This window comes from Balaenoptera ricei, chromosome X (genome assembly GCF_028023285.1).
Source record: "Balaenoptera ricei isolate mBalRic1 chromosome X, mBalRic1.hap2, whole genome shotgun sequence".
Classification (NCBI taxonomy): domain Eukaryota; kingdom Metazoa; phylum Chordata; class Mammalia; order Artiodactyla; family Balaenopteridae; genus Balaenoptera; species Balaenoptera ricei.
In genome coordinates, this window is record NC_082660.1 from 133,263,495 (window position 1) to 133,291,193 (window position 27,699).

Sequence of the window (27,699 nt, forward strand, 5' to 3'; positions counted from 1 at the left end):
GTTCTCTGGGAAACCTCAGTCTTTGCTCTTAATGCCTTCAACTGATTGGAAGAGGCCCACCCACATTATCAAGGATTCATAATGTCCTTTACTTAAAGTCCACCGATTGTAGATATTAACAACAGCTACAAAATGCCTTGATAACAACACCTAGACTAGTGCTTGATGGAATAACTGGGGGCCTTAGGCTAGCCAAGTGGACACATAAGCCTGACCCTCACAGAGGTTTGATCAGTAGGGAAGCTGAGGGAGAATTTGAACTTAGGCCGGGGGATGCAGGGCTGGGGACACTTGGGGCTTCAGTGGCTGTAGGCAGGTCCCTCTTCTCCTGCCCGTCCCTCCTTTGGTTCTCATGGCTCTTGTCCAGGCTGACCCAGGGCTTCGAAAAGCCATGCCCCCTGCCTGGCTAATAATCCAGAGCTGGGCTTGCAGAAGCCATGATGGGGTCTAACCCTGCTTTGGCCACTGACTGACTCTGGAGTCCTGTGCCAGTCTGCCTCTATCTAGAAATGACGCCGGGTGGAGCCTACTTGCCCCCCAGTGGGGTCAAATCAGATGACCCGAGAGCCAGGGCAGTTCTCACAGGCAAAGGTTCCAAGCCTTATCACTTCTCCTAAGTTGCTTACAGAGTAGCGGGGGAGAAAGCCTCGAACCCAGCCAGCAAGATACAGCAGGAACAGAAGGTGCTGGGTCCAAGGCTCGAGCCCAGAGAGGGAGTCTGGCTCCACCCCCATGTCCAGGTGTATCTTCGTTGAGCTCCTACCCCTCAAAGAGCTGATTTGCCAAGTGTCTCCTCTGTGCCCTGCTCCCTGTGCATTCTTGGCCACAGCTTACAAGCGAACAACTGGTTATGATGGCAGGAGGACCCCCGAACATCAAAGAAGACATAGAAATGTCCACGGCTGAAGAGCTGGTTCCTGGAAGCCAAGGGCATAGCTAAGAGCACGTGATCCCAGCAAGTTAGGCTCCCCTGTAATGTTCCTTTCCTTGGGTGTCTGCACCTGTGCATGTGTGTTGGAAAACGTGTGGGTGTGGCTAGGCACACACTCATATATGCATGTATGTGTGTTTGCATGTATGTGTGATACATGTGTGTGTCTGTGCCTTGGTGTGCCTACACATATATTTGTGGTTTGAGTGACAGGGGAGTTGGGGAGAAAGGGATTGATGATGTGAGCATTTTGTAGTCTGTGAGGGAGGAGGTTGTGACCAACATCCCGCCCCCCGCCCCCCGCATCCAAGCCACCAGTGTGTCTATTGGAAAACATTCAGAAAGCTCAATTTATAAGATCAATCAAATCAACTCTCTCTCCTAACCCTCCAAAGCCTTCTTCTGCCCTTTAGAGTAAAATCCAAACTCCTTATGATGATCTACAATATCCAAACAAGATCATCTCTTCAATAGACTTCCTGCTGTGGCATGCTGACCCACTCCACTGTGCCTTTATGCCTGTCCTTATAACACCCCAAGAGTGTTTCTTCTTCACAGCCTTTGTGCAATGTGTTCCCTCTGCCTGGAATGCTCTTTCCCCAGATTTTCCATGGCTGGACTCTTTTTCTCTTTCAGGTCTCTGCCTCAATATTGTTTCTGACTTTTCTAGAAGTAATCCCTTCCTTCTGTCTTGTTATCCTGTTTTTATCGTTTTGGGAGCATGTATGTCTTGATCTGAATCTACACTGGTGGACTATTTTCTGCCCCCTCCCCCATTCTCTCTACCCAGAGATGGCCAGTTTCTTGATTGTTGCGATCTTGTCTCTTGGGCCTTGCTGGCTTTTTAATAAGCTAGCCCAGATATTGACACTCAGTCAATACTTGCTACATTTTGAATAGACGAAGAAACTGAGACCTGGGATTAGCCAGTAGACATCAGTGAATGGCTGTTGAGTGATTCCTAAGAAGTTGGGAGACCCTATCCTTCTTCTGGTGTGTTCTGTGCCCATGAAGCCTTGGTATAGCCTCTGTGGGTGTTCCTGGGTCCTCTGTTCTTCACCCTAGAAATGAAGGAGCGTGGATCCCAGTCCCTGGGTGTTTCTCAGCGGCAACAGAAGTTGGATCTAAAGGCTGCTGGCTCTGCCGCGGTTTGGAATATGGCTGCAACCTGGTCCAAGAAAGTGGTACTGTGTGGGGCCCTTGGAACTTGGTGGCTGGGCTGGGTTTGGGAGTACCAGCTCTAGTCTGAAGATGGTAGGTCGAGCAGGGCCAGATGTTGACTTTGGGGGAAGGACGAAGCTCCTGTGTACTAGGCAGGCAAACGAGGACAGCGAGGTCCAGCAAGAGGTCAGGGCCATGATTTATTTGGCTGGCAGTTCAACCTAGAGTCCAGAATGCCTGAAGCACACATTGCTTGGGGAGTGCATATATACTTTACTGTACAAAAGTCCAGGGTGTGTGAAATGACACTTTCTTTTATTAATAAATGAATAAATATATCTATGTTTATATATGTACATCTATATATGTATATTTTCTCTATATATCTATATTTTATATCTATTTCTATATATAATTATTTATTTCTACATAAAATATATAAAAATAATTTTATATAACTATATATAAATATGTAAATATAGATATACATATAAATATATCTATATTTATATCTTAGGGCTGGGACAAGAGTAAGGCAAGTGAAATTCATATGCTCCCTGGTTATTAAGAAATCCAGTCAATTGAATCTGAGTATATTGTGGCCAGTCCTTTAAGCTACATTCAATTTGAGTGAGGGAATGTTCTAGAAAAAAATGGTGGCTATACTGTTGCAAAGGTTACCAGGGAAAGGCAACCGGGCTGGACAGGAGGGAGAACTGATGTTCTAGAAAATCACCTGACTTCCATTGTTCTGTAATGAATCTTTTAAGCTACACTCACCATCTGAAGGAATGTTCTAGAGAAAATGGTGGCCACGTTGTTGCATAAAATACTGTGGAAAGGCAGCCATCTTGGGGAGGAGGGAGACCTGACTGTTCTAGGAAACTACTTGAGTCTGGTAGTTCTGTGGCTGATTCTGCTAGCTACATTCACCTTGAATGAGGGCAAGTTGCAGAAACATGGTTGTTTTACTGTTGCAAATGTTACTGGGGAAAGGCAACCCCTCCTGAGAGGAGGGAGACCTGACTGTTCTAGGGGATGTTACAATAAATGCTGATATGGTTCCACCCCCAATGAATAAAGAGAAAGAGAGCTCTCAGGTCACAGACCTCCTGGGAATGAAAATAAGCCAGAAATATTGAACTGGATTCATGTGTCCTAAGGCTGAACTCAAATCAAGATGCTCCAGCAGGTCAGGTTCATGCCCTGACACTGACATGGGAGGTGGAGGTACTAGGGGGATTTAATTAACCTCTGAATTAATTAAAGTTACCTCTTAGGACCAGAGGAGTCCACCTTTAAAAACTAGAGTCCTTATATTGAATTTAGAAATTAAGTTTAGACATTTAGAATTAAATTTCTCAATTCTACTTATTTACTCATTATTTATGTTTGAGTAAAAAAGTTGATGGAACTCTTATTGCCTCTGAGAGAACCGCAACCTGAAAGAACAAAAAATTCATAATACTGTTCTGTTCATTGGGGGAAAAAAATGTAGTGTGCCTTAAAAAGTGCATGAAGATAAAAATAACAGTTTTGGAAATAATTAACAGAGGGAAGCTGGGACTTGCTGCAGTTCATAGATTTTCCTAATCTCCATCAAATGTAAATAAAAATCTGATGTTTTACAGTGTATATAATTCTAAGTAGAGGGTTTCTAAAATTAAAAGCAAAAGAGTAAAAACACAACTCTTTTTGGACAGTTGGACCTGTCATCTGATGGATGATCATAAGTTATCATTGAGCTTACAAGTGTTGTTAAATTAATTCTTATGATATTGATGTGTTAAAATATATTATCTCAAACAAACAAACGAGCAAGCACACCCCAGTCACTGATCCTTATTTTGCCTTCAACTCTCGCAAAAAGCTTTTTCTCCTTCTGATCCCAAGATATAGGAAAATCAAGGGGATAGTGTGGAAATTGTTCTAGGAGAAAACTCTCCATCTAATTCCCCATTATAGTCCTGGAGTCTTGTTGACATGCACTGTCCTTTTAATGCTATTTCTGAGATGTCTTAGGAAGAAGAAGAAGAAGAGGGAGAAGAAGGAGGAGGAGGGGGAGGAGGAGGAGGGGGAGGGGAGGGGGAGGGGGAGGAGGAGGGAAGGGGGAGGGGGAGGGGGAGGAGGAGGAGAAGAAGAAGAAGGAGGTGAAGAAGAGGAGGGGGAAGAAGAAAATAAAATAGTGTGGCTCTGAAGTACTACTGTTCACACACACACACACAAAATCATACAAGTATCTGTGTGCACTTTTGAGAAAAAGAAATGTTGTCCTATCACAACAAGTGGAGCATGGTGGCAAAGTTCCTATGAAAATCCTTTAGAATCCTTTAGACAGAAAATGTTCACCTTGCACTTTAACATTTTCTAAGGAACAGAGGAGGGCTGCAGGTCTTTCTCAGGTGACAGGTGAGCCTTACTTGTCTATTGCCTTCTAAGAATGAGGCAAATAGAAGAGGCAGCCCAGAACGCCGAGTCTGGGTGAGGCCTGTCAGATGGCAGGTTCTGCTTTGTCTGTCCTGCCCGGTATCCTTAAGCACTGCAATTCGTAGGGTCCTACTTTGAGGCACCATCACCTCCGCTTTCCCACTCATTTAGTTCAGGTTTGGGCTTGAGGGTAGGTGCCCGGCTGCCTACCAGATGGGATGAGAGCCGTGGGTGACTGTTCCATGTCCAGACCTTCAGTTAGTGCCCCTGTTTTCCACCTCAGTCCTCCTCCACCCTAGTGGCCCTGCAGACTCCAGGTCTGGGTCCCCTCGGAGGGCTGCCGGGAAGGGAGCTTCCTGCTCAGCTCTCCCCATTTGCTTCCAAGAGCCACGAGCCAAGCAGAGGCCTGCTTTGCTGGGTTTCTTTATCGGCACTTTCTGAATTCCACAATCTTGTTGAGCGCTTTCATTCTTCATTGCCTCTCCCATTATCTTGTTTCTTACGGGTTTATACTATTTTCCTGTCTTTGCTGTCACTTTAATGGAGTCTTAGGTGGAAGCAGTGTCAAAAAGAAGAGGCATGATAGTGTCATGGTTAAGAGCACAGCCTCTGGAGTGAAACGTCCTGGGTTCAATGACTGCTCTGCTACTTACCAGCTGCGTGACTTGGGCAAGTTATTTGCCCTCTGCGTCTCAGTTTTCCTATCTTTCAAAATGAAGTGATAGTGATACCCCTTTCGAAGGGTCATGATGACGATTTAATGACTTGGTATTGGCAAGTGCTTAGAGGATGGTCTCTGGCATGTGGTAAGTGTGTGTTAAACAAGCAGCTGGTGAAATAGTTCCTCCTGCACTGGAATCCTAGAGCTGAGATTTGACCCCAGGCAGGTCAGACATATTCTGTTCCTCTGGCCCACACTGGCTCTTCAAGGCATGAGACCCCTCTGACCCCAGAGCTCTGGGCCAGAGACCCCCAGTCCCAGGAGTCATTAGCAGATGGATCAAAACGAAGGCTGCGGGGATTACTGGGCTCGCCCTGGTTTCCCAGTAGCCAGGGTTCTCTCCTGAGCTCTGGCGCTTCCTGTGTGCCCTTGGGAACCGTGGTCACCTCGCTGGGCCTCAATTCACTTGGTTCTGAAAGTGAGGTCTTCCTCCCCCCTTCAGTGCTTGCTCAGGCTCAGCCGATGTGTGCGGGTCACAGTGCTGGCAGAGGACAGCTACCCGGGAAGGGGAGGACTGCAGGCCGACAGACTCTCTGTCCAGAGAAGCTGGACGCTGTCCCCACCTTACCCTCCTGCCTTCATGGCCCTCCTGTGCATCCTGGCAGGCCCGGCCTGGGACCACCGGAAGCTCTGAGTCTCTGTCTTTTCTTCCTTCCCAGCAACCCGGAGGCAGATATGGTCGCTGAGATCGGCCTGGAAGAGCTAAATGGACTGGAGATGGAGGTCATGAGAAGACAGGTGAGTGTCCAGGACCCACTTGGAGGGTGGAGGCAGAATCATGGTGTCTTGGGGTGGCCTTGAGGATGCGCAGCCTCTCCAATCATCTTACCGTCTAGCACTGGAGGCGAAGTTGGGCTCGCCTCCCCTTCCTTGCAGCCGTCTTGGCTCGTGTCCTATTTTGACGCCCGGCCTCAACCCTGTCTCTCTCCCTGAGATGCGGGAAGGGAGAAGGGGAGGAGAAAAGGAGGAGGAAGAGGGGACGTCAGAGGATAGGAGAAGTCTATGCAGAGAGAGCAGGCCAAGAGGTCTGAGCGAGGGGTCGCCTTCATTCAGACAAAAGTCCAGGTCTCCTCAGGAAGAGACCCCAGCAGGCATGGGCGTGGGCATGGAGGGGCACGTTGGCTGGTGGCCCTCTCTGGCCCCTGCGTGTCACCCCATCCTGGGGCCCTCCCTCTGGTGCTGCTGTCCCCATACCTTTCCCGGCTCCCCCCGGCGCAGCTGGGACGGGCTGGCTTCTTCCGGACAACGGGAAGGACACCAAGGTCGGGGCGAGGCGGCCGGGCCTGAGACCACAGGCAGCCCAGCCCCGGGGTCCCTCTGGGCCCACCCCAAGCCCCTGGTCTCAGCTGCTCTGCTTTCTTCTTGCCCAGAGACACTTTGGCCTCCCAAAGGGCAGCAGAGGCCCTTCCTGTGCTAACGTCCTACTTTTCCCCCCACCGGTGTGCCGTGGGGTTCCCCGGAAGAGACTTGCTCACTGCCAGCTCCGGTCCCTCTGCAGCTGCACGTGATCACCGGGTGCCACCTGGCACCACAGGGAAGCCGTTTTCTTCACCATGCTGTTGTTCACCGGCATCGCCAACCTCTGGCTGTGCAGCTGGAGCCCTTCCCTCCTCCCCGTCTTCCCTCCTCTCCCTCGGCCAGCCCTGCCCAACCTCCTTCCAACTCTCAGCAGCCATCAGCAGCATCAGGGCCATTTCCCAACTCTGCCGGAGGGAAGCCCTAGCTGCTGGAAGGCGGAGGAAGTGTGGAATTCCAAAGGTCTGAATGGGCTGAGATGCAGCCCCTTTGGAGCGCGAGGAGGGTGGCTTCCTGTCCCCACAGTAACACCAGTGGGAGGTGCTTCCTGCTTGCCTGTCAGGGCTCCATGGTGACCATCTTAGAGCTAGACCTTGCCTCCGGGCCTCAGTGTCCCTTCTGTTCCATCCTATGCAGGGGCTTGGCTGCGTCTTCCCCGTTTTCTTCAATGTTGTGCGCAGGGCTCTGCGCAGAGAATGTTCTCAATAAAAGTTCAGTGATAGCAGCAAACACTGGTGGCTGAGCTTCTTGCACCCGGGACTCACGTGGGGACAGCCCCTCTAGACAATGACCTTGGTTCCCTCTTCCCAGCCCCTCCTCCCTCCCCGTCGCCAGCCCGGGACGGGGGCCTCCTGAGGGGCAGGGTTTGGCAAGGTCCTTCCTGTGCAGCTCCCACCAGCGACAGCTTATGGTGAAGCGGTTCCGCAGCAGTAGCTTGTCCTGGTCGGGTGTTACGGGAACTCAATCAGAGGAATCTCCTGGACAGGAGCAGAAACGTTTCCATTTGTTCGGGAGGAAATTGAGTCCCAGAGAGGGGAAACATGGCCCCGGGGTCATCTAGCAAGACCGAGACAGGGTTGGGTCTAGGATGGGGTCTCCTGAACCCATCTAGGGTCTAGGACTCAGCCTGCCTCCTACAGACTGGTCGGGGACCAGCCCTGACTCGGCTCTGGAGGCTGGATGGGAGGCCACACAGAGGGCCTTTGCACCCTTCTCCCCTGTGTCCACAGCCCTTTAACATTCACCTCATACAGGACAGATTGCTGGGTAGGGCAGTGGAACTTGGCCTAAGAGGGCACGAGTGTCACTGCTTGGGGCCTGACCTCAGGGCAAATGTACTGGGCTGCAGGAGGCCTCCAGAAGAGCTACTGCTCTTTCCCTGGGACCAAAGGATAAACACACATTTCTCGGGGGCAAGGACCTAGATCATTACATTGTCATTGGCTTTAGTGGCTAAACGGACCTTACCCAAGCCCCCAAGTGTCTGTCAAGGCTTCTCCATCTATAAAGGTGAGAGAGTTAGTTACTAGATATAAACTAAACATGACCCTGTGTGTGTGTGTGTGTGTGTGTGTGTGTGTGTGTGTGTGTGTGTGTGTGTGTGAGAGAGAGAGAGAGAGAGAGAGAGAGGGAGAAAGAGAGCACAAGTGAGGAGGGATGGTGAGAGGGAGAGAGACTGAGTCCTTGAGCCTGCTCTGCCCCTGCCCCGCCCCTCTCTGGCCCTCAGTGGGACCCACACAATGAGGGAGTTCCTGAGCCTCCGGGGCCCGTGGTACTTCTGGGAGCAGGGCGTGGGTCTCCTGTCAGCCTTGTGCCGTCCACGCACATGGCTGCTGGAGCTCGGGCTCTGCTGAGAGCAGAAGCAAGAACATTTGGTGAAGAAACAGTTGGAAGATTCCCTCTCTGGTCCCAGAGAAGAGAGGGTACTGGGGCGCCAGAGGAAGACCCCTGCAGAATGGGGAGAAGGCAGTGCCCGGACACAAGTGCTTCTAGTCAGGAGAGCCAAGAGGCCCAGGGAGGACCCTGCCAAACGGGCCCTGGAGCCCCAGGAATCCCCTGAGGACCTGGAGGAAGGCCGGGCTGCCTCTTTGCAGGCCACCCGTCCACCGCCCGCCCTCAGGTGCCTCTCCTGAAGCTGCTCCTTTCTTCTGCTCCGACCGGGCCATGCAGGAGCGCTCAGAGGAAGGGAAGACCACTGCGGGGCTGGGCAAGGTCTACCCTCTGGGACGTGGGAGTGCGTGTGTGTGAGCGGGCACAGACATGTTTGCAGGAAAAGTCTGCTTGAAAATATGTTGTGAAACAAAGGTTCACCCTTGGGAGCACTGTAGCTGAGGTGCAAACAAACAGTGTGGAGGCCCCTGGAGAAACGCCTCCCGGGCTGAGTGAGCAAAGGTGGAGCCCTGGCCTGGGCCCCGGCTGCCCCGCCACCCCTGTGCTGCGACTGCTCGCTGCTCCTAGCCCTGCCTGCCCGCTCCAGCCCCAGAGGCCTCCGGAGGGCGGAGCCGGAGCTGCTCCAGGCTGGCTCCTCCGCGGGGCTCCACGTGTGCCTGCCCCCACCCCTCCCCCCCCCCCCCCCCCCGCTACAGTCCACCTGGAGCATCTGTCCCCTTGATGCCATTTCCCTGCCAAGCTGCTCTGGCCTTGCCCAAGCGCTTCAGCATGAGCCCAACCCTTCTCCCAATAAGCCTTGAACTTCCTCACGGACAAGCTGGACCTGCGGGGGAGGGGAGGGACTCATTCATAGGTGGCGTAGGGGAGGGGCTTCTCGGCAGCATGTTGTTTAGCGCCCCTCTGTGAAACTTCCCATGGGTTGCCCAGGCTTGGTGTAGCGGCCATTCCCCCTCTGGATCAGGAGCTGCTTGAGGGGCAGGGCAACCTTCCGTTGCCTTCTGCCCCTGACACCCCGCAGAAGTAAAGGGCTGGCGGGATGGGCTCTGCCCGGGGTCCCCAGGGAGCAATTGTGGCCTAATTGCCTCCTGAAGGGAGGGCTGGGTCTTGCCCCCTTTCCCTTGCCCAGCCCTGGCCCCTCTTGGAGGCCAAGTCCAGGGAACCCTGGAGGGGAAGGAATGGATTCCCCCCAACCCTGCCCCACCTCAGGTACCTCTTGTCTCTCCCAGGTTTCCCCCGTGGTTTGCCCTCTGGCCAGGGAGGTAGGCTGGGACTGTGGACACGGCCCGGCGGCAGGTGCATGGCGGCGGTGAGCAGGTGACCCTGGGTCCCCAGACACAAAGCCCTGAGCAATATGTGCTCTATGTAAGGGAGGCCTCCTCGGGGAGCTTGGGAGGGGCTGGCTCTTGGGTCTGGGCAGACCAGCAGCTTCCCCAGCCAGGCAGCCTGGCACCCAACCCGCACCTGCTGGCAGCCTGGGGTGTGCAGGGCCCACAGTGAGAAGGTCAGGCGTCCAGCCAGCGGGCAGTACAACTTCTCCAGTGGGCAAGCGCCGCTCTGGGACTTGCCTCTCCACTTTGCCTCAGCTGTGGGCATGAGCTCCTCTGGGCCACTGCCGGCCTCGGGCAGGGTGGGCAGCTCTTTGACTGAGAGGCTGTGAGCTGCTTGGGGGTTCGGGGACCCCACTGGCCTGGGGACAGGAGCACCGGGAGGTCTCTGCTGGCCGCAGGTGCCGCTGAGTCCCCGAGGGCTCGTCTCTGATTGGAAGCTTCTCGGACGGACCAACAGACGCTGACTGTGGCCAAGACACCTCGCCTCTGAAGCCGTCTGACTGGTGAGGAAGGGCCGGTGGCCTCCATAGGGCCGGGGTTAGAGCCCGTGAACGTGTGTAGGCCCTAGAGCTGGGCTTGCCATGGGCCTTCGTGTGCCTGGTCTGCCAGGGAGCTGAGCGAAAGTGGCTGTGTGGGGAGACTTTGTCCCTTGTCCAAGTACACGAGTGCAATCTTGGGGACTTTAGGAGCACGGAGGCGCTGTGTGTGACGCTAGACTTGCCTCAAGGCAGCTGAGCCTTTGCTCCAAGTCTTTTCCAGCCACCCTCCCTGCCACCCTCCTAGGGGACAACGGAGGGGCCAAGAGCCTGCCTGGCCAGGAGGGGTGGGGTGGGAGAGAGGGAGGAGTCTGTGGGCCTCACCACCTGCATCCATTATGTCAAGAAGGAGAGAGTGCCTAACTTGTGTCAAATGCTGCTGAGAAACAGAATAGATGTGGACAGAGAATTGACTCTGAGGGTGAATTGTGTTCCTGGTTTTCTCTTTTATTTTGGGAGCAACACTGAGGTCAGAGACTCTGCCAGACTCACCTTTCTCAGCTCAGCACCTTGCGGAGACCTGGTGCACGCCAGGTGCCTTGACCATACGCGTGGAATAGATGAATGACTAAAAGAGGACTGGGCAGCAGTGAGATTTGAATGAGCCACAGACCGGAAGGTAGTAGCTCTGGCTTCGAGCCTTGGTTGTATTTCCAGCTTGCTCCTTCTCTTCCTGGCCTTAACATCTCTGAAGGAATCATCATCAGAATGCTTTTAACCAGCGTCCAAGAGACTCCCTGGACCAGGCTGGTGCTTCTATAAAACTCTTGGGCTGGTTGTTCAGCTAGTGGATGACGAGAAGGGAGGCCCAGAAGTGCACTACGATTGATGTTGGGCTTTTTACAGAATTATGGTGGCTTACCCTTGTTTTGTAAGCTTCCCTCCTATCTGGGTCCCCTGCCCATCTCTCTTCTCTTTGCCACCTACACATCTGCTGTCTTCCTCACGCAGCCTAGCCCTGCCCTCACACTTGCTTGGTTTCTCCAGTGCATTCCTGCAGCAGCTATTGCAAACTTTCTGGCCTCCTGCAAGGTCCGCATCTACCACTGCCTGACACCTCTGAAGATGAAACCCCCTCCCATTTTGCTGAGAATACTGGGGATTGGCATGAGTGAGCTTCTTGATCTGTCTCTCACTGTTCCCCTACCGCCATCTAACATGTCTGCCTATCACCTCCTTCCCCTCCTGGCCTGTTCATCAGGGACCCCTCCCCTCTGCATTCTTCATAAGTCACCTCTCACCTCCTCTGGAACCTGGACCCACCCATTCTATCCATCTTTCATGAGCTCCAGCCCTAACTGGGGTTGGTCACAAGCACAGATATTTTCACCATCCCTCCTCAAAAACCTTTCCACTTGCTTTACTATCTCCTTTGTGTAAAAGGAGTCTGAAACCCTACAAACAGCCCTCTCTACCAGCACTCCTTGAGGCTGCTCGTGATGAGCTCACCAGCGAGGTCCCTAGTGCTCGATGCAGGGCCGCTCCAGCTCTCGTCTCAGGGGGAAGATGGGTCAGGCTCTGCCGGCAGCCCTGCTCTCCTGATGTGGCCCTGCAGGCTCTTTGCTCCCTGAGACTCTGTCTCCTGGGGCCTGTCCTCCGCAGTCTCCTCAGGACCCTCCCCCCAGCCTTGCTCTCATGCTACGGTGGGGCGAGGGGTGATGCTCATCCCCTCTCAGAGCTTTAACTGCCAGCATCCCAGGTGGTGTCCACGTCTCCCCTCCAGTCCAGACCCCAGTGAGTGCTGGGCTGGTCAGAGTCTGCTGCAGCAGGCCTGGAGAGCGACTCTGAAAGCTCGAGACTAGGCCGGGGCCCTGGGGACAGAGGGCAGTGAATGGGAAGATTTTTGACACTTTGTAGGGGGGACAATCAACCGAGAACGGAGGCTGCTTGGAGGGGATGATTGAAGGTTTTTGGCTTGGGTGACTGCGTAGAAGACAGGCCCCCTTCTGAGTTGGGAAATTGGAGGAGAAGCTGATTTGTAGGTGAAAAATGTCAAGTTCAGTTTTAGGTAGGTTGGGTTTGAGGCACCTCAAAGAAGAAGATGTCCAGCAGGCAGCTGGAGATATGGGGGGGGGCAGCTTGGAAGAGACGCCTGGGTGGGGACATAATGGTAACCGAAGTCTGGGACTGGATGAAGTTTCCAGAGCAAACGCGCAGATGGGAAGCACTGGCCTAGCGGCCTGCGGGCTGGGGCTAGCTGCCCTCGTTCCCTGGTGAGGGGTCTGAGGGGGCATTTCTCATGAAGGGGCATGTGGGTGGCAGAGCAGACAGCGCACCCAGGCGGAGGAAAGAGCCTGTTCCTGGCGGAGAAGGAGCAGGGATCATGGGAGAGGAATCCGTCTTGGTGCCAGAAACTTAGAGGGGGCATAAATGTTGTCATGTGCCCCCAGGGCTGTCCCGCTTGTGGGCTCAGTGCCACTGCTATTGGGGATGATCAGTAAGGAGGGGAGGGATCCAAGCGGTGGCAGGCAGGGCCAACGCTGGCTCTCTATCAGCAAGGGGCTGTCCCAAGTCCTCGGCCTGGTGTTTGCAGCCTCCCTGGGTGGCCTTGGACTCCTCTGCCCTATTGCTGTAAGCATAGCTCACTCTGTACTCCGGGTCCACCCTCCCACACCAGTGTCCCCTCCATCCCCGCAGTGAACTTGACCTTCACTGCCCCTCTGCTACCCCTGCCGTTCATCCCCTGAACAGTGCTCTAATGTGTTCCACTCTGGGCCTGAGTTCCAGCCCCTCTTCACCTTCAGGCTTCCAGGAGGCCAGCACCGAAACCTGATCAGCGCAAGAGGCCCCAGCTTTGTGTGCATTGCCTGGAACTTTCTGTCTCCATGGTCAGCCGCCTCTAGGGTCCAAGCAGGGACTCAGGGATCCAGGTTCCTCTCCCTCGGGTTCCCTCATTAGCATCCTGGTGCCACAGTCCCACAGCAGGCGAGTGGCTCTGAGGCTGCTTGTTATTACCGCTCACCGCAGAGTGTGACGTGCCTGCCATCGCCATGGTGATGGCTTCAGAAGCCGGAACAAGCTTTGGGGGTGGGGGGGGGGTTGGGGGGATGAGCTCCAGCAGTAGGGAATCCGCGGGGTGGGCTCATCATTTCTGCCCAAATCTGGTGGGGCACATGCCTCAGCAGGGGAGAGCAATCCTATCCTCCCTGACCCCATGCAGAACACACGGTGGAACACCATCTCCTGTCTCTCTTCTGGATTTTTCCCTCTCAGGATGCTTCTTCTCAGTCCATTTTGTGGATAACTCTTCCTCTGCTCAATTCTTAAATGTTGGGGTTCTCAGGATTCTTCCTGCGTGGCCTCACCCACTTGTTCTCCCTCACTCCACGCACCCAATCCCCTCCCCCTTGTCTCGGGCTTCATCGGCACAGTCTTCTCCAGACTTCTCCACCCTTGTTCCCCGTCTAATCCAGTGTCCACCTAGCAGCCAGAAGGATCTTTCTCGAATATAATGCCGTCCTTGTCATGCTCCTGCTCAGCCCTTACACGACTCCCCATAGCCCAGAGGAGAGAGTCCTGACTTGGACCACTGCCTATAGAGCCCATGGGACCTCTCCCTTCTCTCCTCCTCACTCCTTGCCCCATCCACCGGGCTACCTTGTGTTCCTCAGCTTGGAGGTGATGGAGATAATGTGATCAGAGCTGAAAAGAAGGACCCCCCCAGAGTCACTGCCCCGGTGAAAAAGTCAGTGAGAGATAGGACTCCCACCTGAGGAGAACCAGAGAGCTGGGGGTGGGGGCAGGTGGCAGCCTCTTTGGGCCAAGGAGATACATCTCCTCCCACAGGGCAGGAATTTGGGGGCAGTGGCTAGTTTGGAGGTGCTCAGCAGCTTAAGCCTGTGCCAGACAACAGAAGATGGCTTAAACAGTTTCTTGTTTTGTTTTGTTTTAGCCTTGTTAGTTCACACGTCAAAAAGTTCACTGAGGTAAAAGAAAAAGAAACACATCATGCAGTTTAGCACTGTTTGCCTTTGCAATTACCTATGGGGGTGGGAAGGGCACCATCGTCTCCTGGGTGCTTGGAGCCTGCCACGTTGGTGATGCAGATGCCTTTGCCCTGCACTGCCACAGCAATACCCAGGGGAGCTGGGGTTTGCCATGTGGGCCCTGGCTCTGTTCTCAGTGCTCACCTGAGGCCCTCCTGCCTTACATGGGCACCAGGGTGTTCTGTGACCTTCCTCTTGGGCCTCTGCCTGGCAGGTGAGGGTCCTGGTGGTACATGGAGGATGACAGAAAAAGCCAGTGGAGTGAAGAGCTCCCCAGCCAATAACCACAGCCATCATGCACCTCCTGCCATCAAGGTCAGTGGCGAAGATGACCACATGACCAGCAACAGGTGAGTCTGCTGAGGCTGGATCATTGCAGAGGTGGCCTTGAGGCTGCGACTTTCTCCCAACTGTGCCTCACTGTCACAGAGTAAATAACCTTTGGCTCAAGGACAGCCTCTAAAAGGACGACGGGGTTTCTAGGCATCTCCCAGGAGGGGAGAGTGCTAATAGGAGACAAGGCATGCCCAGAAAAAAATAAAAACAAACAAACCCTTGGTCACTTCTGCTTCTTCCTCTGCAGGCCACAGTCCGCGGCCGACGATGACACCTCCTCAGAACTACAGAGGCTGGCAGCGATGGATGCCCCCCTGCAGAGGACGGGTGGCTTCCGCAGGTGGGTTTCCCCACTGCCCTGCTGCTACCCCTCCACCCCATGGGGCCTGTCGGATCATGGGGTCCTCTCGGTCCCACGGGGCCTCTCTAGCAAGACCTCTGGGAAGCGCTGCCAATGCTGTCCTAGCTCAACTTTTTCTCCGGAGGAGGCTCCTGTGAGCAGGCTCGGGGTGGCAGTGCAGGTTTCTCTTCAGACTTGCCTGTGGCAGTGTTGGGAGGAGAGATGCTTCCCAGCTGAGGGGTATAGGTAGAGGGCTCCCAGGTCTCCAGCCCAGAGTTGTAGGCCCCATGAGGAAATCAGGAAACTTGAGCCAACCTTCCTCCTGACCTGTCCTCCCTTAGCATCATCTCCATCTTGCCCCAGAGACCCCCTGTTTGTTCTTCACAATCGACAGAGATGGCACCTCCTACAGGAAGTCTTCCCAGACTAGCCCCTTACCCCTCAAGCTGCTGTGTTGGGAGTCACACCCAAGCCCCATCCCCCTGTCCTCGGCGCAGGTCCTCTCTCCACAGCGCGGTTCTCTTCTCTCCCCTCTAGGATTGCCTGCCTGGTGGGGGTCATCAGAGAGTGGGCCAACAAGAATTTCCGCGAGGAGGAGCCCAGACCTGACTCATTCCTTGAGCGTTTCTGTGGGCCTGAGCTCCAGACCGTGACGACACAGCAAGGAGATGGCAAAGGCGACAAGGACAGCGAGGGCAAGGGCACCAAGTATAGCTGTCCGGCCTGTGGGATTGGAAGGGCTCCTGAGCACGCGATCGGAGGGTGTGGTGGGGTTTCTCATACCACAGCCAGGGGCTGACCAGGGCCTATGCCCTCTCTAACAGCCAGTGGCCCCCCTGCCATGGGAGCCCCTGCGGGCTTTTCTCACCTTAGCTGCCTCTTGCCGATGTCCTCTTGCCACTCACCTGAATGTGGGCAGGGAGAGGGCTCAGCCAATGGTGCGCCAGCCCTAGCCTGGGTTCTAGCGGTCAGTAAATGCAGAGGAGGGTGCAAATAGGGAATGCTGTTGAGGGGATGCCAGTACCGGCGCCCATGTGAGCACAGAGGTGGGTGTTTGAAGAGGACATGCTGGGGGCTGCCTGGTGGTAGAAGGCCCAGAAACAACTGAACAAGACAGAACAAGCGGGGAGGCCAGAGAAGGCGGAGCCGGAGGGTCTGTTCTTTGAGGAATGAGTAGGCGACTGTGGATGTCTGGCCAGTAGGGGAAAAGAGCTCTTGCCAAGGCAGGACACAGCATCTGGGAAAGTGATTTGGGAGCTGGAGGCCGGGGACCAAACAGGGAGCGGGGGCGGGGGCGGGGGCGGGGACAGGAAGCACGTGGCACTCGCTTGCTTGGAGCTCCTCTCTCTTCCCCGGGGGGGGGCTGGGGGGGGGGATGCGGGAACCGGCCCTGAGCCCTCATTACCATGCTGTGGACGTCCCTCCCCAGGGCCTGGAGCCCGCCTCAGTGAAAGCACTAGCCCTCATGCGCCCTCTGGGCAAGAGACCTCCAGAGGACAGAAGAGCCAGTGGGCCCATGTGGGGTCTCTTCGCCCACCAAGCTCTACTCAGATGCACAGTGCCAGCTTGTGGCTTCCTGAAAAATGAGGCCCTAAGACAAGGCGTCCCTCACCCCACATATACCCTTAGGTGTTGCTTTTCAGGGTCCCCTGGCTACTGGAACCTGGGCTGGGGCCACACTGGGGATCCAGTTCCCAAGCCTGGCCTCTGTCTCCTCAGGAAGAAATGGGAACTATTTGTCTTGGACCCAGCTGGTGACTGGTACTACCGCTGGCTATTTGTCATTGCCATGCCTGTCTTCTACAACTGGTGCCTACTGGTGGCCAGGTGAGCAGGGGGTGGACACAGAGCTCACCCCAACCCAGCCCCCTTTCTGGATTCCCTGCTTGCCAGTGGCCCCTCCCTCTTCCCTATTGACCCCCAGCTCCTTCTACCCCAACCCGATTTAATATGCTGCCAAAAGCTTCATGTCTATCCTTTTCCTGGTGTCTGTAATCTCTTCCTACTTCCTCATCCACACCGATACTGTCCTAGGTGAGGCCGCCCCCGTCTCTCCCTGGGACAAGTACAACAGTCCTGCAGCCACTCCTTACAGACACTCTTGCCCTCTCTAATGCATCTTCCACACTTGCAACTAGCATGGTTGATAGAAACTGGGATTTGATGATGTCAGGCCTTCCTCACAAACCTTTCAATGGTCCCTCATTGCCCACAGGATGAAGTTCAAGCGCTCAGCGTGGCCTTCAAGGCCCTCTGGACCTGGCCCTTCTCTCTAGCTCCACCTTCTGGACATACCCCAGCCCCAGCACTCACTACTCTTGGATCAGAACATGCTGTTTCCTCAAGAGAAAATTCCCTTTCCCCATTTTCAACCTATGGAGATTCTTCTTGCAGTCTCAGTTCCGAAGTCATTCTCCACATATAGCTTATATACCTCTTCACATATACCTCAGTCATTCATTCAGCAAGGATTTGACTGAGCACCTACTGGGTGCTAGGCTCAGTGCTCAGGGCTGGGGACAATGTGGTGAAAAAGACACACGTGGTCTCTGCACTCCTGGAGCTCTCAGGCTAGTGGGGGGCACTGACAGTGAACATGAATGATCCAATGCCCGAGATGAGTCCAAGGACCAGAGGCAGGGAGCTACTAGAGAAAGGGCACTCAGGGTGGACCTCTCTGAGGAGGTGGTACCTTGGCTGAGACCTGAGTGATGAGAGGAAGTCGGCTATTTAGATGCTTGAGGTTGGTGGAGGGAACATTCTGGGAGGAGGGAACAGCAAGGTGCCAAGCCCCTGTTTCAGGATGGCCTAGTGTGGCTGGAGGACTGCAGGTGAAGCATCAGAGAGGCTTTGTGTGCCAGGGGAGGGGGCTGGGTTTTATTCTAAGTGTAACCAAGTAGTCAGAGCTCAGGGCCCCTCCCCTGACTTGTAGGCTCACTGAGTCATCATCCAGGGTTCTGTCCCTTCTTCTGCCCTCTCCTGAGGCCCCTACCCATCCAGTCACCAAGTCTCGTCAATTCCTCCTAAAACTCTCCTGCCGCCTCCAACCTCTCTTCATTCCCACTGCTTTGAGTCTAAGCCCAGCTACTGCTCTCTCTCATCTGGGTTGGCCAGTACTCTGGCGTTGGGTTCTCAATAGGTGTGTGTTGAAGAGCCGAGCATGGAAGCTATTCAGCTGTGTATTGTGTGCATTCTTCCAACAGCTCATTTTTCATTCAACTCACTCTTGTTGAGCACTTGAACCCTGGGCTAAGATGTGCTCTGGGCTAAGATATGGCACATGCAGTAATGACTAAGAGGTGGTCTCTGTCTTTTTGGAGCTCATAGTCCAGTGGGTGAGACAGACAAGTAATCGTCAGTAGTGATGTCTACATAATAATAAGGGTTGGAGTAGTACTTGCTTGTGAATACGTGTCTTCTTGGCAGCGGACTGATTGTGATTCCTCAGTGCGTCTGGTGGCCATCCCAAGCCCTGCTCACAGTGGGCAATCAGTTTGGGGACTTCAGGGGGCCTTGGCTAGCTTTATGGTGAAGCCCAGCCCTGTCTTCCTGCAGAGCCTGCTTCAGTGACCTACAGAAAGATTACTACGTAGTGTGGTTGGTGCTGGACTACTTCTCAGATGTGGTCTACATCGCAGACCTCTTCATCCGATTGCGCACAGGTAAGTGGATACCTGGGATATGCAGGCAGGACCATGGCCCATAAGACCAAAGGCTTGGATCCAAATTCTCAGGAAGCCCTGTTGGCATGGTGTTAGCCTCAAACGTTTGTCTGGGACACAGGTTGGTGGTGACTTGGGGGTGATCTCTTAGGGTACTTACGGCCAGCCATGCTCTGTGAGTTTCCTATACCCCTCCTTGGGAAAGAGAGTTGAGTGATCACTTTGTTCCTTGCTGAACATTAGTCTACCAGGAGGGACAGGCCTGAAGGCAGAGGTGATACGTTGGCTGTTTCTCCACCAGGTTTCCTGGAGCAGGGGCTGCCGGTCAAAGATAACAAGAAGTTGCGGGACAACTACATCCACACCCTGCAGTTCAAGCTGGATGTGGCTTCCATCATCCCTACAGACCTGATCTATTTTGCTGTGGGCATCCACAACCCTGAGCTGCGCTTCAACCGCCTGCTACACTTTGCCCGCATGTTTGAGTTCTTTGACCGCACTGAGACACGCACCAGCTACCCCAACATCTTCCGCATCAGCAACCTGGTCCTCTACATCTTGGTCATCATCCACTGGAATGCCTGCATCTACTACGCCATCTCCAAGTCCATTGGTTTTGGCGTTGACACCTGGGTTTACCCCAACATCACTGACCCTGAGTACGGCTACCTGTCTAGGGAATACATCTATTGCCTTTACTGGTCTACACTGACCCTCACCACCATTGGGGAGACACCACCCCCTGTAAAAGATGAGGAGTACCTATTTGTCATCTTTGATTTCCTGATTGGTGTCCTCATCTTTGCCACCATCGTGGGAAACGTGGGCTCCATGATCTCCAACATGAACGCCACCCGGGCTGAGTTCCAGGCCAAGATCGATGCCGTCAAACACTATATGCAGTTCCGAAAGGTCAGCAAGGAGATGGAAGCCAAGGTCATTAGGTGGTTTGACTACCTCTGGACCAATAAGAAGAGTGTGGATGAGCGGGAAGTTCTCAAGAAACTGCCAGCCAAGCTGAGGGCTGAGATAGCCATCAACGTCCACCTGTCCACACTCAAGAAAGTGCACATCTTTCAGGATTGTGAGGCTGGCCTGCTCGTGGAGCTGGTATTAAAGCTCCGTCCTCAGGTCTTCAGTCCTGGGGATTACATTTGCCGCAAGGGGGATATTGGGAAGGAGATGTACATAATCAAGGAAGGAAAATTGGCAGTGGTGGCTGATGATGGTGTCACTCAGCATGCCCTGCTCTCGGCTGGGAGTTGCTTTGGAGAGATCAGTATCCTTAACATTAAAGGCAGCAAAATGGGCAATCGACGCACAGCCAATATCCGAAGCCTTGGCTACTCAGATCTCTTCTGCTTGTCCAAGGATGATCTTATGGAAGCTGTGACGGAGTACCCTGAGGCCAAGAGGGTCTTGGAGGAGAGAGGCCGGGAGATCCTGATGAAGGAAGGATTGCTGGATGAGAATGAGGTGGCAGACAGCATCGAGGTGGATGTGCAGGAGAAGCTAGAACAGCTGGAAACCAACATGGAGACCTTGTACACTCGCTTTGCCTGCCTGCTGGCTGAGTACACAGGGGCCCAGCAGAAGCTCAAGCAGCGCATCGTGGTTTTGGAAACCAAGATGAAGCAGAATAATGAGGACGACTACCTGTCAGATGGGATGAATAGCCCCAAGCCAGCTGCTGCTGAGAAGCCATAATGGCTTGGGCCCAACTGCCTCTCCAGCCTTGGCCTTGACCCCAGGGGCTAGAAGAGTTGTGTAGGTCCCCACATATATATATGCATTACCCCCATGCCCCCTTGATTTCTCCCAGAAGCCTCTCTGTCATCAGGTTTTTGACTCAATCATCCAGAAGCCCTTCTCCAAGTCCAACTAACAGCCAATCTTGTGCAGAGTGCAGACCGTGTTTGGCTCGGCTTCCAGAAGCTTCAGCCTGTCCAAGTTTAAGGAAGGAAGAGGAGAGCAGCATCTCTCTGGGCTCCTTTGTACCTAGTCACCTCCCACTTTGTTCTTTTCTTTTTTAAAAAATTTCTTTTTTAATTTTTATTGGAATATAGTTGATTTACAATGTTGTGTTAGTTTCAGGTGTCAGTTATCCATATCCATATACCTATATCCACTCTTTTTTAGATTCTTTTCCCATATAGGCCATTACAGAGTACTGAGTAGAGTTCCTTGTGCTATACAGCAGGTTGTTGGTGGTTATCTGTTTTATATACAGTTCACTTGGTTCTTTTCTAATATGAGTTCTGAATATCTCCATTTCCCTGCATGAGTATGTAGTTCAAGCACTGGCGGCAGACACTTAGCACCGGTCTCAGTGTCTGTCTTCCAAGGCAGACAGAAGTATGGAGGGGGCAGGTAGGAGGTGCTCACTCCAAGTCCTGCTCTGTTGATCCGTCTGCCTGTCTGCCAACCAGGACTGCGACCCCTGAGGTCTTCTCTAGACCAGGCGGCTGGTGATGCTCCTGGTCTCGAGTCCATTCCAGAGCAGGGAGTGAGGAGCTAGCAGTGGGCCAGCAGGCAGTGCCGGAGAAGGTGGTGGGCAGGAGCTCTGGCCATCACCTCTCTATGCAGAGCATTTCTGTAGAGGCCCTGAGGCTGGTGGTGGGTGGATGACTCTTCAAGTTAACATCTGCAGTAGAGACACTTACGAGTTAATAAATTCCTTTGAACTATTTGTGGTTATTGCTCCACGCTGCTAACAGTCTCTCCCTTCCTACCTCAACCCCTCTCTTTTCCCCATATTTCTCTTTTCCCCTTTCCCAGGACTCACTCCGCCTGGAATCCCCTCTGCTGTCTTCTGCTGCCTGCCTAAGCCCTACTGGTCCTTCTGGACTCAGCTCAGGGAACAACTTGTTGGAGAAGGCTCCCTTGACTGAACCGGCTCCCACACTAGGCAGTCAATCACCCCCTCTCTACGCTGCTCGCACGTCTCTGTCCTGGCTCTTTATCACACTGGGTGGTCCATTTTGATGGATCCGGTTTTCAGACTGTGGGCTCTTTGAGGGCAGGGCCAAGACAGTCTCCTTCACTGCTCTGTCTGTGGCCTTGGAGACATGCCTGGCACAGAGGAGGAATTTGGAGAATGTTTATTCACTGGGGCAATAAGTGAACACACCAAAACTCCTGTTTCCATTTGCCAGAAGCCATGTCTTTACAGAAACACCGGCTATGTCTGCGGATTTGGGGAGGATCTCCTGAAGGCTCAGATACTTGAGTGGGTACCACCAGATGACCAGGAACCCCAAGGACAAGTGCTAATTAGTGGGCAGGAAGATCTAGGTGCAGACTCAGATGCCTTTGTGCATACCAGTTCTCTCTCTCTCTATCTCTCTACTAATTGTGGTTCAGTACACATAAAGTTTACTATCTTAAATACTTTTAAAATGCACGGTTTGGTAGTGTTAAGTACATTTACATTGTTGTGCAACCAATCTGCAGAACTCTTCAAACCGTGAAACTGAAATTCTGTCCCCATTAAGTACCAACTCGTCAGTCTCCCTCCCTCCAGCCCTGGCAATCACCATCCTACCTTTTGTCTCTATGAATTTGACTGTTCTAGATATGTTATATAAGTGGAATCATACAGTATTGGTCCTTTTGTGACTGGCTGATTTCACTTAGCATAATGTCCTCCAAGTTCATCGTGTTGTAAAAGGTGTCACAATTTTCTTCATTTTTAAGGCTGAATAATATTCCATTGTATGGATAGACCACATTTTGTTCATCCACTCATCTGACAATGGACACTTGGGTTGTTTCCATCATTTGGCTACTATGAATAATGCTGCTATGCACATGAGTGTACAAATGTCTGTTCAAGTTCCTGCTGTCACTTTTTTTGAGTATATACCTAGAAGTGGAATTGCTGCAGCATATAGCAATTCTATTTTTGATTTTTTGAGGAAATGCCGTACTGTTTTCCACAGTGACTACACCATTTTACATTCCCACTAACAGTGTACAAGGGTTCCATTTCTTCACATCCTCACCAACACTTGTTGTTTTCTGCTTTTTTTTTTTGACAGTAGTCATCTTAATGGGCGTGAGGTGGTGTCTCTTTGCAGTTTTGAGATTCATTTCCCTGATGATTATTGATGTTGAGCATCTTTTTGTATGCTTGTTGGCCGTTTGTTTGCCTTCTTTAGAGAAATGTCTATTTAGTTCTTTGCTCAAATTTTAATTGGATTATTTGTTTTTTGTAGTTGTTGAGTTGTAGGAGTTCTTTATATATTCTAGAAATTAACCCAAAACAGCCATATTATTTGCAAATTTTCCCCATTCCATAGGTTGCATTTTCAGTCTGCTGATCGTGTCCTTTGATGCACAGAAAAATTCTAATTTTGTTGTAGTCCAATTTATTTTTTTCTTTTGTTGTCTGAATTTTGGTGTCACCATTCATTTTTATTGGGATTCATTCTTCTAGCCAGACTTCTTTTTAAATTTAATGTAATTTCTTGGCCTCTTCCCTAGCTGGTAGTAATAAATCTTAATCAGGGGAAGACTTACTTGGAGTGATCTGGAACATTACCCGTGCCTAGGCCCTGGTCCCTGAGAGTGGCAGGGGTAGGGAGGCAGCATTCGTGATAGGCCAGTGTTCTGTGTATGCCCTCCCTTTTGGTATGGGACTGGAAGAAAAAGCTTTAAGCCCCTTCACTTCCGGAGAGGCTAAGCCACTAGGAGGTAGAAGCCTTGGAGACCCAGCCAGCTGCTTGCCCAGACTCTCATGGCTAAGGCTGCGCTAAGGACGTCAGTTTCCACCATGTGCTAGAACCGCACGTAGATGTTAGTTTTGTAGCCCTAGGATGGCACTGGGCCCAGAGGCAGGGGGATGACTGCATTGAAGAATGTTGCCTTGGTTTCAGCAAGAAATCTGCAGCATTTCTCCCTGGAGCCTGGTTCACCCTCAGTCCAGCACCAACGGGTACATGACTTCCTCCTTCTCTCAGCCCCACCACAGCCTTCTATGCGAGACTCCCTTGCACACTGGACTGCCAGTGTCTGTTTGGCAATTGGTCTCTTCTCATCTAAACACAGTTTGTTCATTGAGAAGAGGATGAAGGAGTAACAGCAAGGATATCCGTGCAACTTGGGGCGTGTGAGTGTGTGAATGCATGTGTACGTGCACCAATGTTAACCCCTGTGTGGATGCAGCGTGGACGCCTGAGTGGGCACATGGGAGTCAGCCTAGACAGACAGTGCTTATCTCTGCACCCTCCGTCAGCCTGTCCAGCCACCTCCTCAGTTGCTGTCTCTGCAAGAGCATGACTCTCTCCCGCTTGTCGCTGGTCGCCAACCCCGCTTCTCTCCCGTAACTGGCTGTAATAGAAGAAGTACATTTTCCATTGTGTGTCGTATTTATTCAGCACAGTCTGATGTTCCTTGCTCTTAATTTAAAAATGGTTAAATTGGAATGTTTTTTCTTTTCCTCTGAAAGTACCCACCGAAGGTAAATTGCCCTATTTGTATATGGCCATCAAGTTGCATTTCTCTGCATTGGTGACCTTCTATAGGAAACAAAAGCCCTTTCTCCCGCCCACCACTTTCCCTCCCCATTCGGTCCGACCCTTGGTGGCCCCCGCCTGGCTTGCAGACTGCCGGCCCCACCTTGGCCCAGCCTGAGGCCCAGACTCAGCACCGTCTATCTGTCCCTCAGTCTGGAGCCTAAAGCTAGTCTGACCTCTTGCCCCTTTCTCCAGGGAGAGGCCAAGGCAGAGGGTCCCCCTCTTCCAGAAACAGGAGCTGGGAAGCCCCCAGTGCACACAGACAGGGAACCCGGCCACCAGAGGGCGCTTGGACCTAAGGAAAGGGTGGTGGGCTGTGCTCTGTGAACCCCCCATCCCCGAGCAAAGGGCTGAGAAGGGCCCATGGAGGCAGTTCGGTGGCTACTTACAGAGCCTCGCTGAGCTGTGGGACCACGTCTCCCGAACGCCCTGCTGTGATCCCTTCAAATGCCCTCAGATGTTCCTGCGTGTCAAAGCCAAATGGCTCAGTTCAAGTCTGTGTATGCTAGATGCCCACACTTGGCTGGGTATGGAGGAAATGTCAGGGTTGAACTGCAAGGGGACCTGGTGGTTATTATTTTAATCTGTATTCAGAAAGAATGCTACAAACCCACAAAACACTTGATGTTATGGATATTATTCCTTAGCATGGAGCTAAAGAAAAATGAGAGCCGATTTAAGGTTGATTTAAAGAAAAGAATTATGTAAATAACTATTCCAATGGCCCATGAAGGTAGAGCACGGATGATGGTGAAATATCCAAATGCCTACCTGACCCCACCATGGCGTTTCAAAATGAACACCGTCATAACTCACCTCTTAATTACTTTTCTCCCAAACCGGCTCCCTCCCATCCTCCCCATGTCAGCCATGGCACGTACGCCTTTCCAGTTGCTCAGGCCAAACCCTTGGAGTTATCCTGGACTCCCCTCTTTGCTTCATCCACCATATCCAACCATCCAGGAAACACTCTCTACTTAACTTTCAAAGTAAAATCAGAATCCATGCACTTCTCCCGCCTCCACTGGCCTCACCCTGGTCCAGGCTGCCACCAGCTCTCTCCTGGATGGCTGCAGTCATCTCCAGACTGGTATCCTTGTTTCCACCTTGCCTCCCTGCAATCCTCTCCACCCAGCCATCAAGGTTTTTAAAAAATGGAAATCCTATCACATCACTCCTCTGCTTAAAACCTCCCAGTGGTTTTCTATTATTCTTATAATAAAATCCAAACTCAAGACATGGTCTCCAGTTCCCGTGTGTTGTGGCCTTGCCGATTCCTCTCTCCCCCTGCTTCTCTCTACCCCGGGCCCTCCAGTCTCCTTTTAATTCCTTGCACACCCATGCCCAGCTTCTTCCTGTTTTTGTGCCTTGCCCCTCGCTTTTCCTCTGCCTTGATCCCTCTTCCTTTGGACCTTGCTGTGGCTGGCTCCTTGTCTTCAGGACTCTGAAGGGGCCCTTGCTGAGATCCACACTGAAAACAGCTCCCATTTGCTCTGTCGCGTTCCGTTTGATCACCCTGTTTGATTTTCTTTAGGGCATTCATCACTCTCTCATCATTTTGTTTAAGTGTTTCCCTGTTTACTGTCTGTTTCAAACCCCATTTGACTGTCCACACCCCCCGAGGCAGACATTATTGCTGGTCCCCCTCCTGTCGCCAGTACCTCTAGCAGCCATTAGCCATCACAGTGCTCTTTACATGCTGAATGCCTGGAACTCTCTGCGGGGCTGGCTCCCTCCCTTCTCTCTCTCTCTCTCTCTCTCTCTCTCTCTCTCTCTCATGGATTAGATTACATATCCTCAGCCTCTCTCTCTCTCTGCCAACCCTCATATGCCCTGGGCATGCTGCAGCCACATAGGACTCATAACCCACCTGGAGCTGCCCCAGAGGGAATTCGGCTTACACCCACTTCCTCCCTCAAATTTCTGCCTGCAACATCCTTCTCATCCTTCAAAGTCAGTCCTAATGCCACCTCCCCCCAAAGCTTTCTTTGATCCCTTACAAGCAGGTGTAATGTCCCTGTCCCCATTGCTCATCTGTATTTGTGTCTTTTCTTCTCCTTGCTCCTTGGGGAGAGGTCTGTGTGGAATTCATAATGCCCTCCCCATAGCCGAGGCTACTTGGACCGGGGGTGTGGGTGGGGACTTGGCCCCATAGGGCCCTGCTGAAGGCAGAGCTCCACAGCTGAACAGGGAGTGCTCGTAGGCAGGCATGGGGTGCCATCTGGTCCCAGTGGGAGGAACGGCTTGCCATACTGGCTGTGGGTTCAGCTGCAGGTCACCTCCCCCCGGCAGAGACAGAGCTGCCAAGGACTAAGTGAGTTTGCTTCTTTCCAAGGCAGACATTTCCCTAGAAGGACAAGCCAGTCCTGATTTAGGGCCTGACATCAAGCCTGCTACAGCTAGCCCCAATCAGAAAGGTGATGAAGATGCATTTTGAGCTAAAAGGTTTGCTAAGCACAGGTCCATACGGGCTCAGTGCTGTGGCTGGGACGAGGGCCATGCCTGTGGAGGTCCTGATATGGGCACTGGCCTGGGAGCCCAGGAGCTTGCTGGGGACTTGGAAATTTCTACCTTTGGAGACCTGTAGTACAGCACAGTGAGGAAGTTGAGGAAGAAGGCATTGTCTTTATTTCCAATCAAATCATCCTTTCTTGGCTCCTCCAGGCTTGGTGAGGCTCTGCTCTTTTCCAGAACCTTCCACCTAGTTGTACTCACATGACACAAACTGGGCAGTGCTCTAAGGGGGGTCTGAGCAAGCTGCAGTTTTGTCCTCCATGGACAGATTTGTCCTGGAGAAACTGATAGTTGCCTAAGGTCTTGAAGGATGCAGGTGAGCTATCTGGACAAGCAAGGTGACATGCCAGGTCCAGGTTCAAGGTGCCAATAGGGGAAGGATGCTGAAGAGTAAGGCCAAGGGTCCCAGTCTGTGGCTGGAGTGGACCATGAAACCAGTGCTCTCTTGGGCTCCGCAGACCCTAGAATTAACTTTGCCTCCCTGGTGGAACTTGGACAAGTTTCTTCCCCTTTTGGGCTTGGTTTCCCACTTATTTTAAGGAACGATTTTCTCAGGGCCCCTTGCAGCCCTTCTGGGGTTGGGAGGAGAATTGATTTGTCTTATTTCCACTTACACCGTTGCGTCACTCGTTTGTCCAATCGCTAACATCCAGTCAGACCTTCAGAGTTGCCAGTTTCTACGGACCAATGTATTTAATTAGATGGGTTTTCTTTTTTCTCTTTTATTGAATTGAGTAAGCAAATTAAATTGGGCAATTTGTTGTTAGGTCATTTAAATGCCAACTCAGTTTCGTAACCTGGGCTTGTGCCACATCCAAGTCCTTCCAACTTCTTCCCGGAGTGGAAGAATCCGAAGCCAGCTGGAGGAGTGGGTATCCCTGGGAGCTGTAGTACTCTTGAGGGTCTGAGTCCCTGGGGCATAGCCCGACTCTCTTTGTCTGTTTAAGAGGGCAAGCTGGGTTAGAGGGGCTTTGGGACTAGTGTTGGATGGGAGCAGTGGTGACATGATAATAATCAGAAGTTCTTAGCGTTGCCCACGAACAAAGGCCTGCCTT

The 27,699-nt window shown here is 52.5% G+C and overlaps 2 protein-coding genes across 2 annotated transcripts; both read left to right on the forward strand.

Moving 5' to 3' along the window:
- Window positions 1–853: 853 nt before the first annotated feature.
- FATE1 (fetal and adult testis expressed 1) lies at window positions 854–9,147 on the forward strand. The gene is given in 7 exon segments (XM_059910496.1): window positions 854–959; window positions 1,997–2,120; window positions 5,900–5,978; window positions 6,611–6,679; window positions 6,761–6,998; window positions 8,656–8,763; window positions 9,122–9,147. Coding segments are annotated over 7 exon segments (750 nt in total).
- A 5,369-nt stretch (window positions 9,148–14,516) lies between these two features.
- CNGA2 (cyclic nucleotide gated channel subunit alpha 2) lies at window positions 14,517–20,321 on the forward strand. Its single transcript, XM_059911057.1, has 6 exons — window positions 14,517–14,626; window positions 14,860–14,952; window positions 15,490–15,660; window positions 16,672–16,779; window positions 18,508–18,614; window positions 18,916–20,321. Exons 1-6 carry the CDS (start codon window positions 14,517–14,519, stop codon window positions 20,319–20,321), a joined length of 1,995 nt encoding a protein of 664 aa, XP_059767040.1.
- Window positions 20,322–27,699: the final 7,378 nt, after the last annotated feature.

Coding starts and splice junctions, on each gene's coding strand:
- CNGA2 (XM_059911057.1), top strand. CDS start 14,517: ATGACAGAAAAAGCCAGTGGAGTGAAGAGCTCCCCAGCCAATAACCAC. Junction 14,627..14,859: donor GACCACATGACCAGCAACAG/GTGAGTCTGCTG, acceptor CTTCCTCTGCAG/GCCACAGTCCGCGGCCGACG. Junction 16,780..18,507: donor TGGTGCCTACTGGTGGCCAG/GTGAGCAGGGGG, acceptor GTCTTCCTGCAG/AGCCTGCTTCAGTGACCTAC.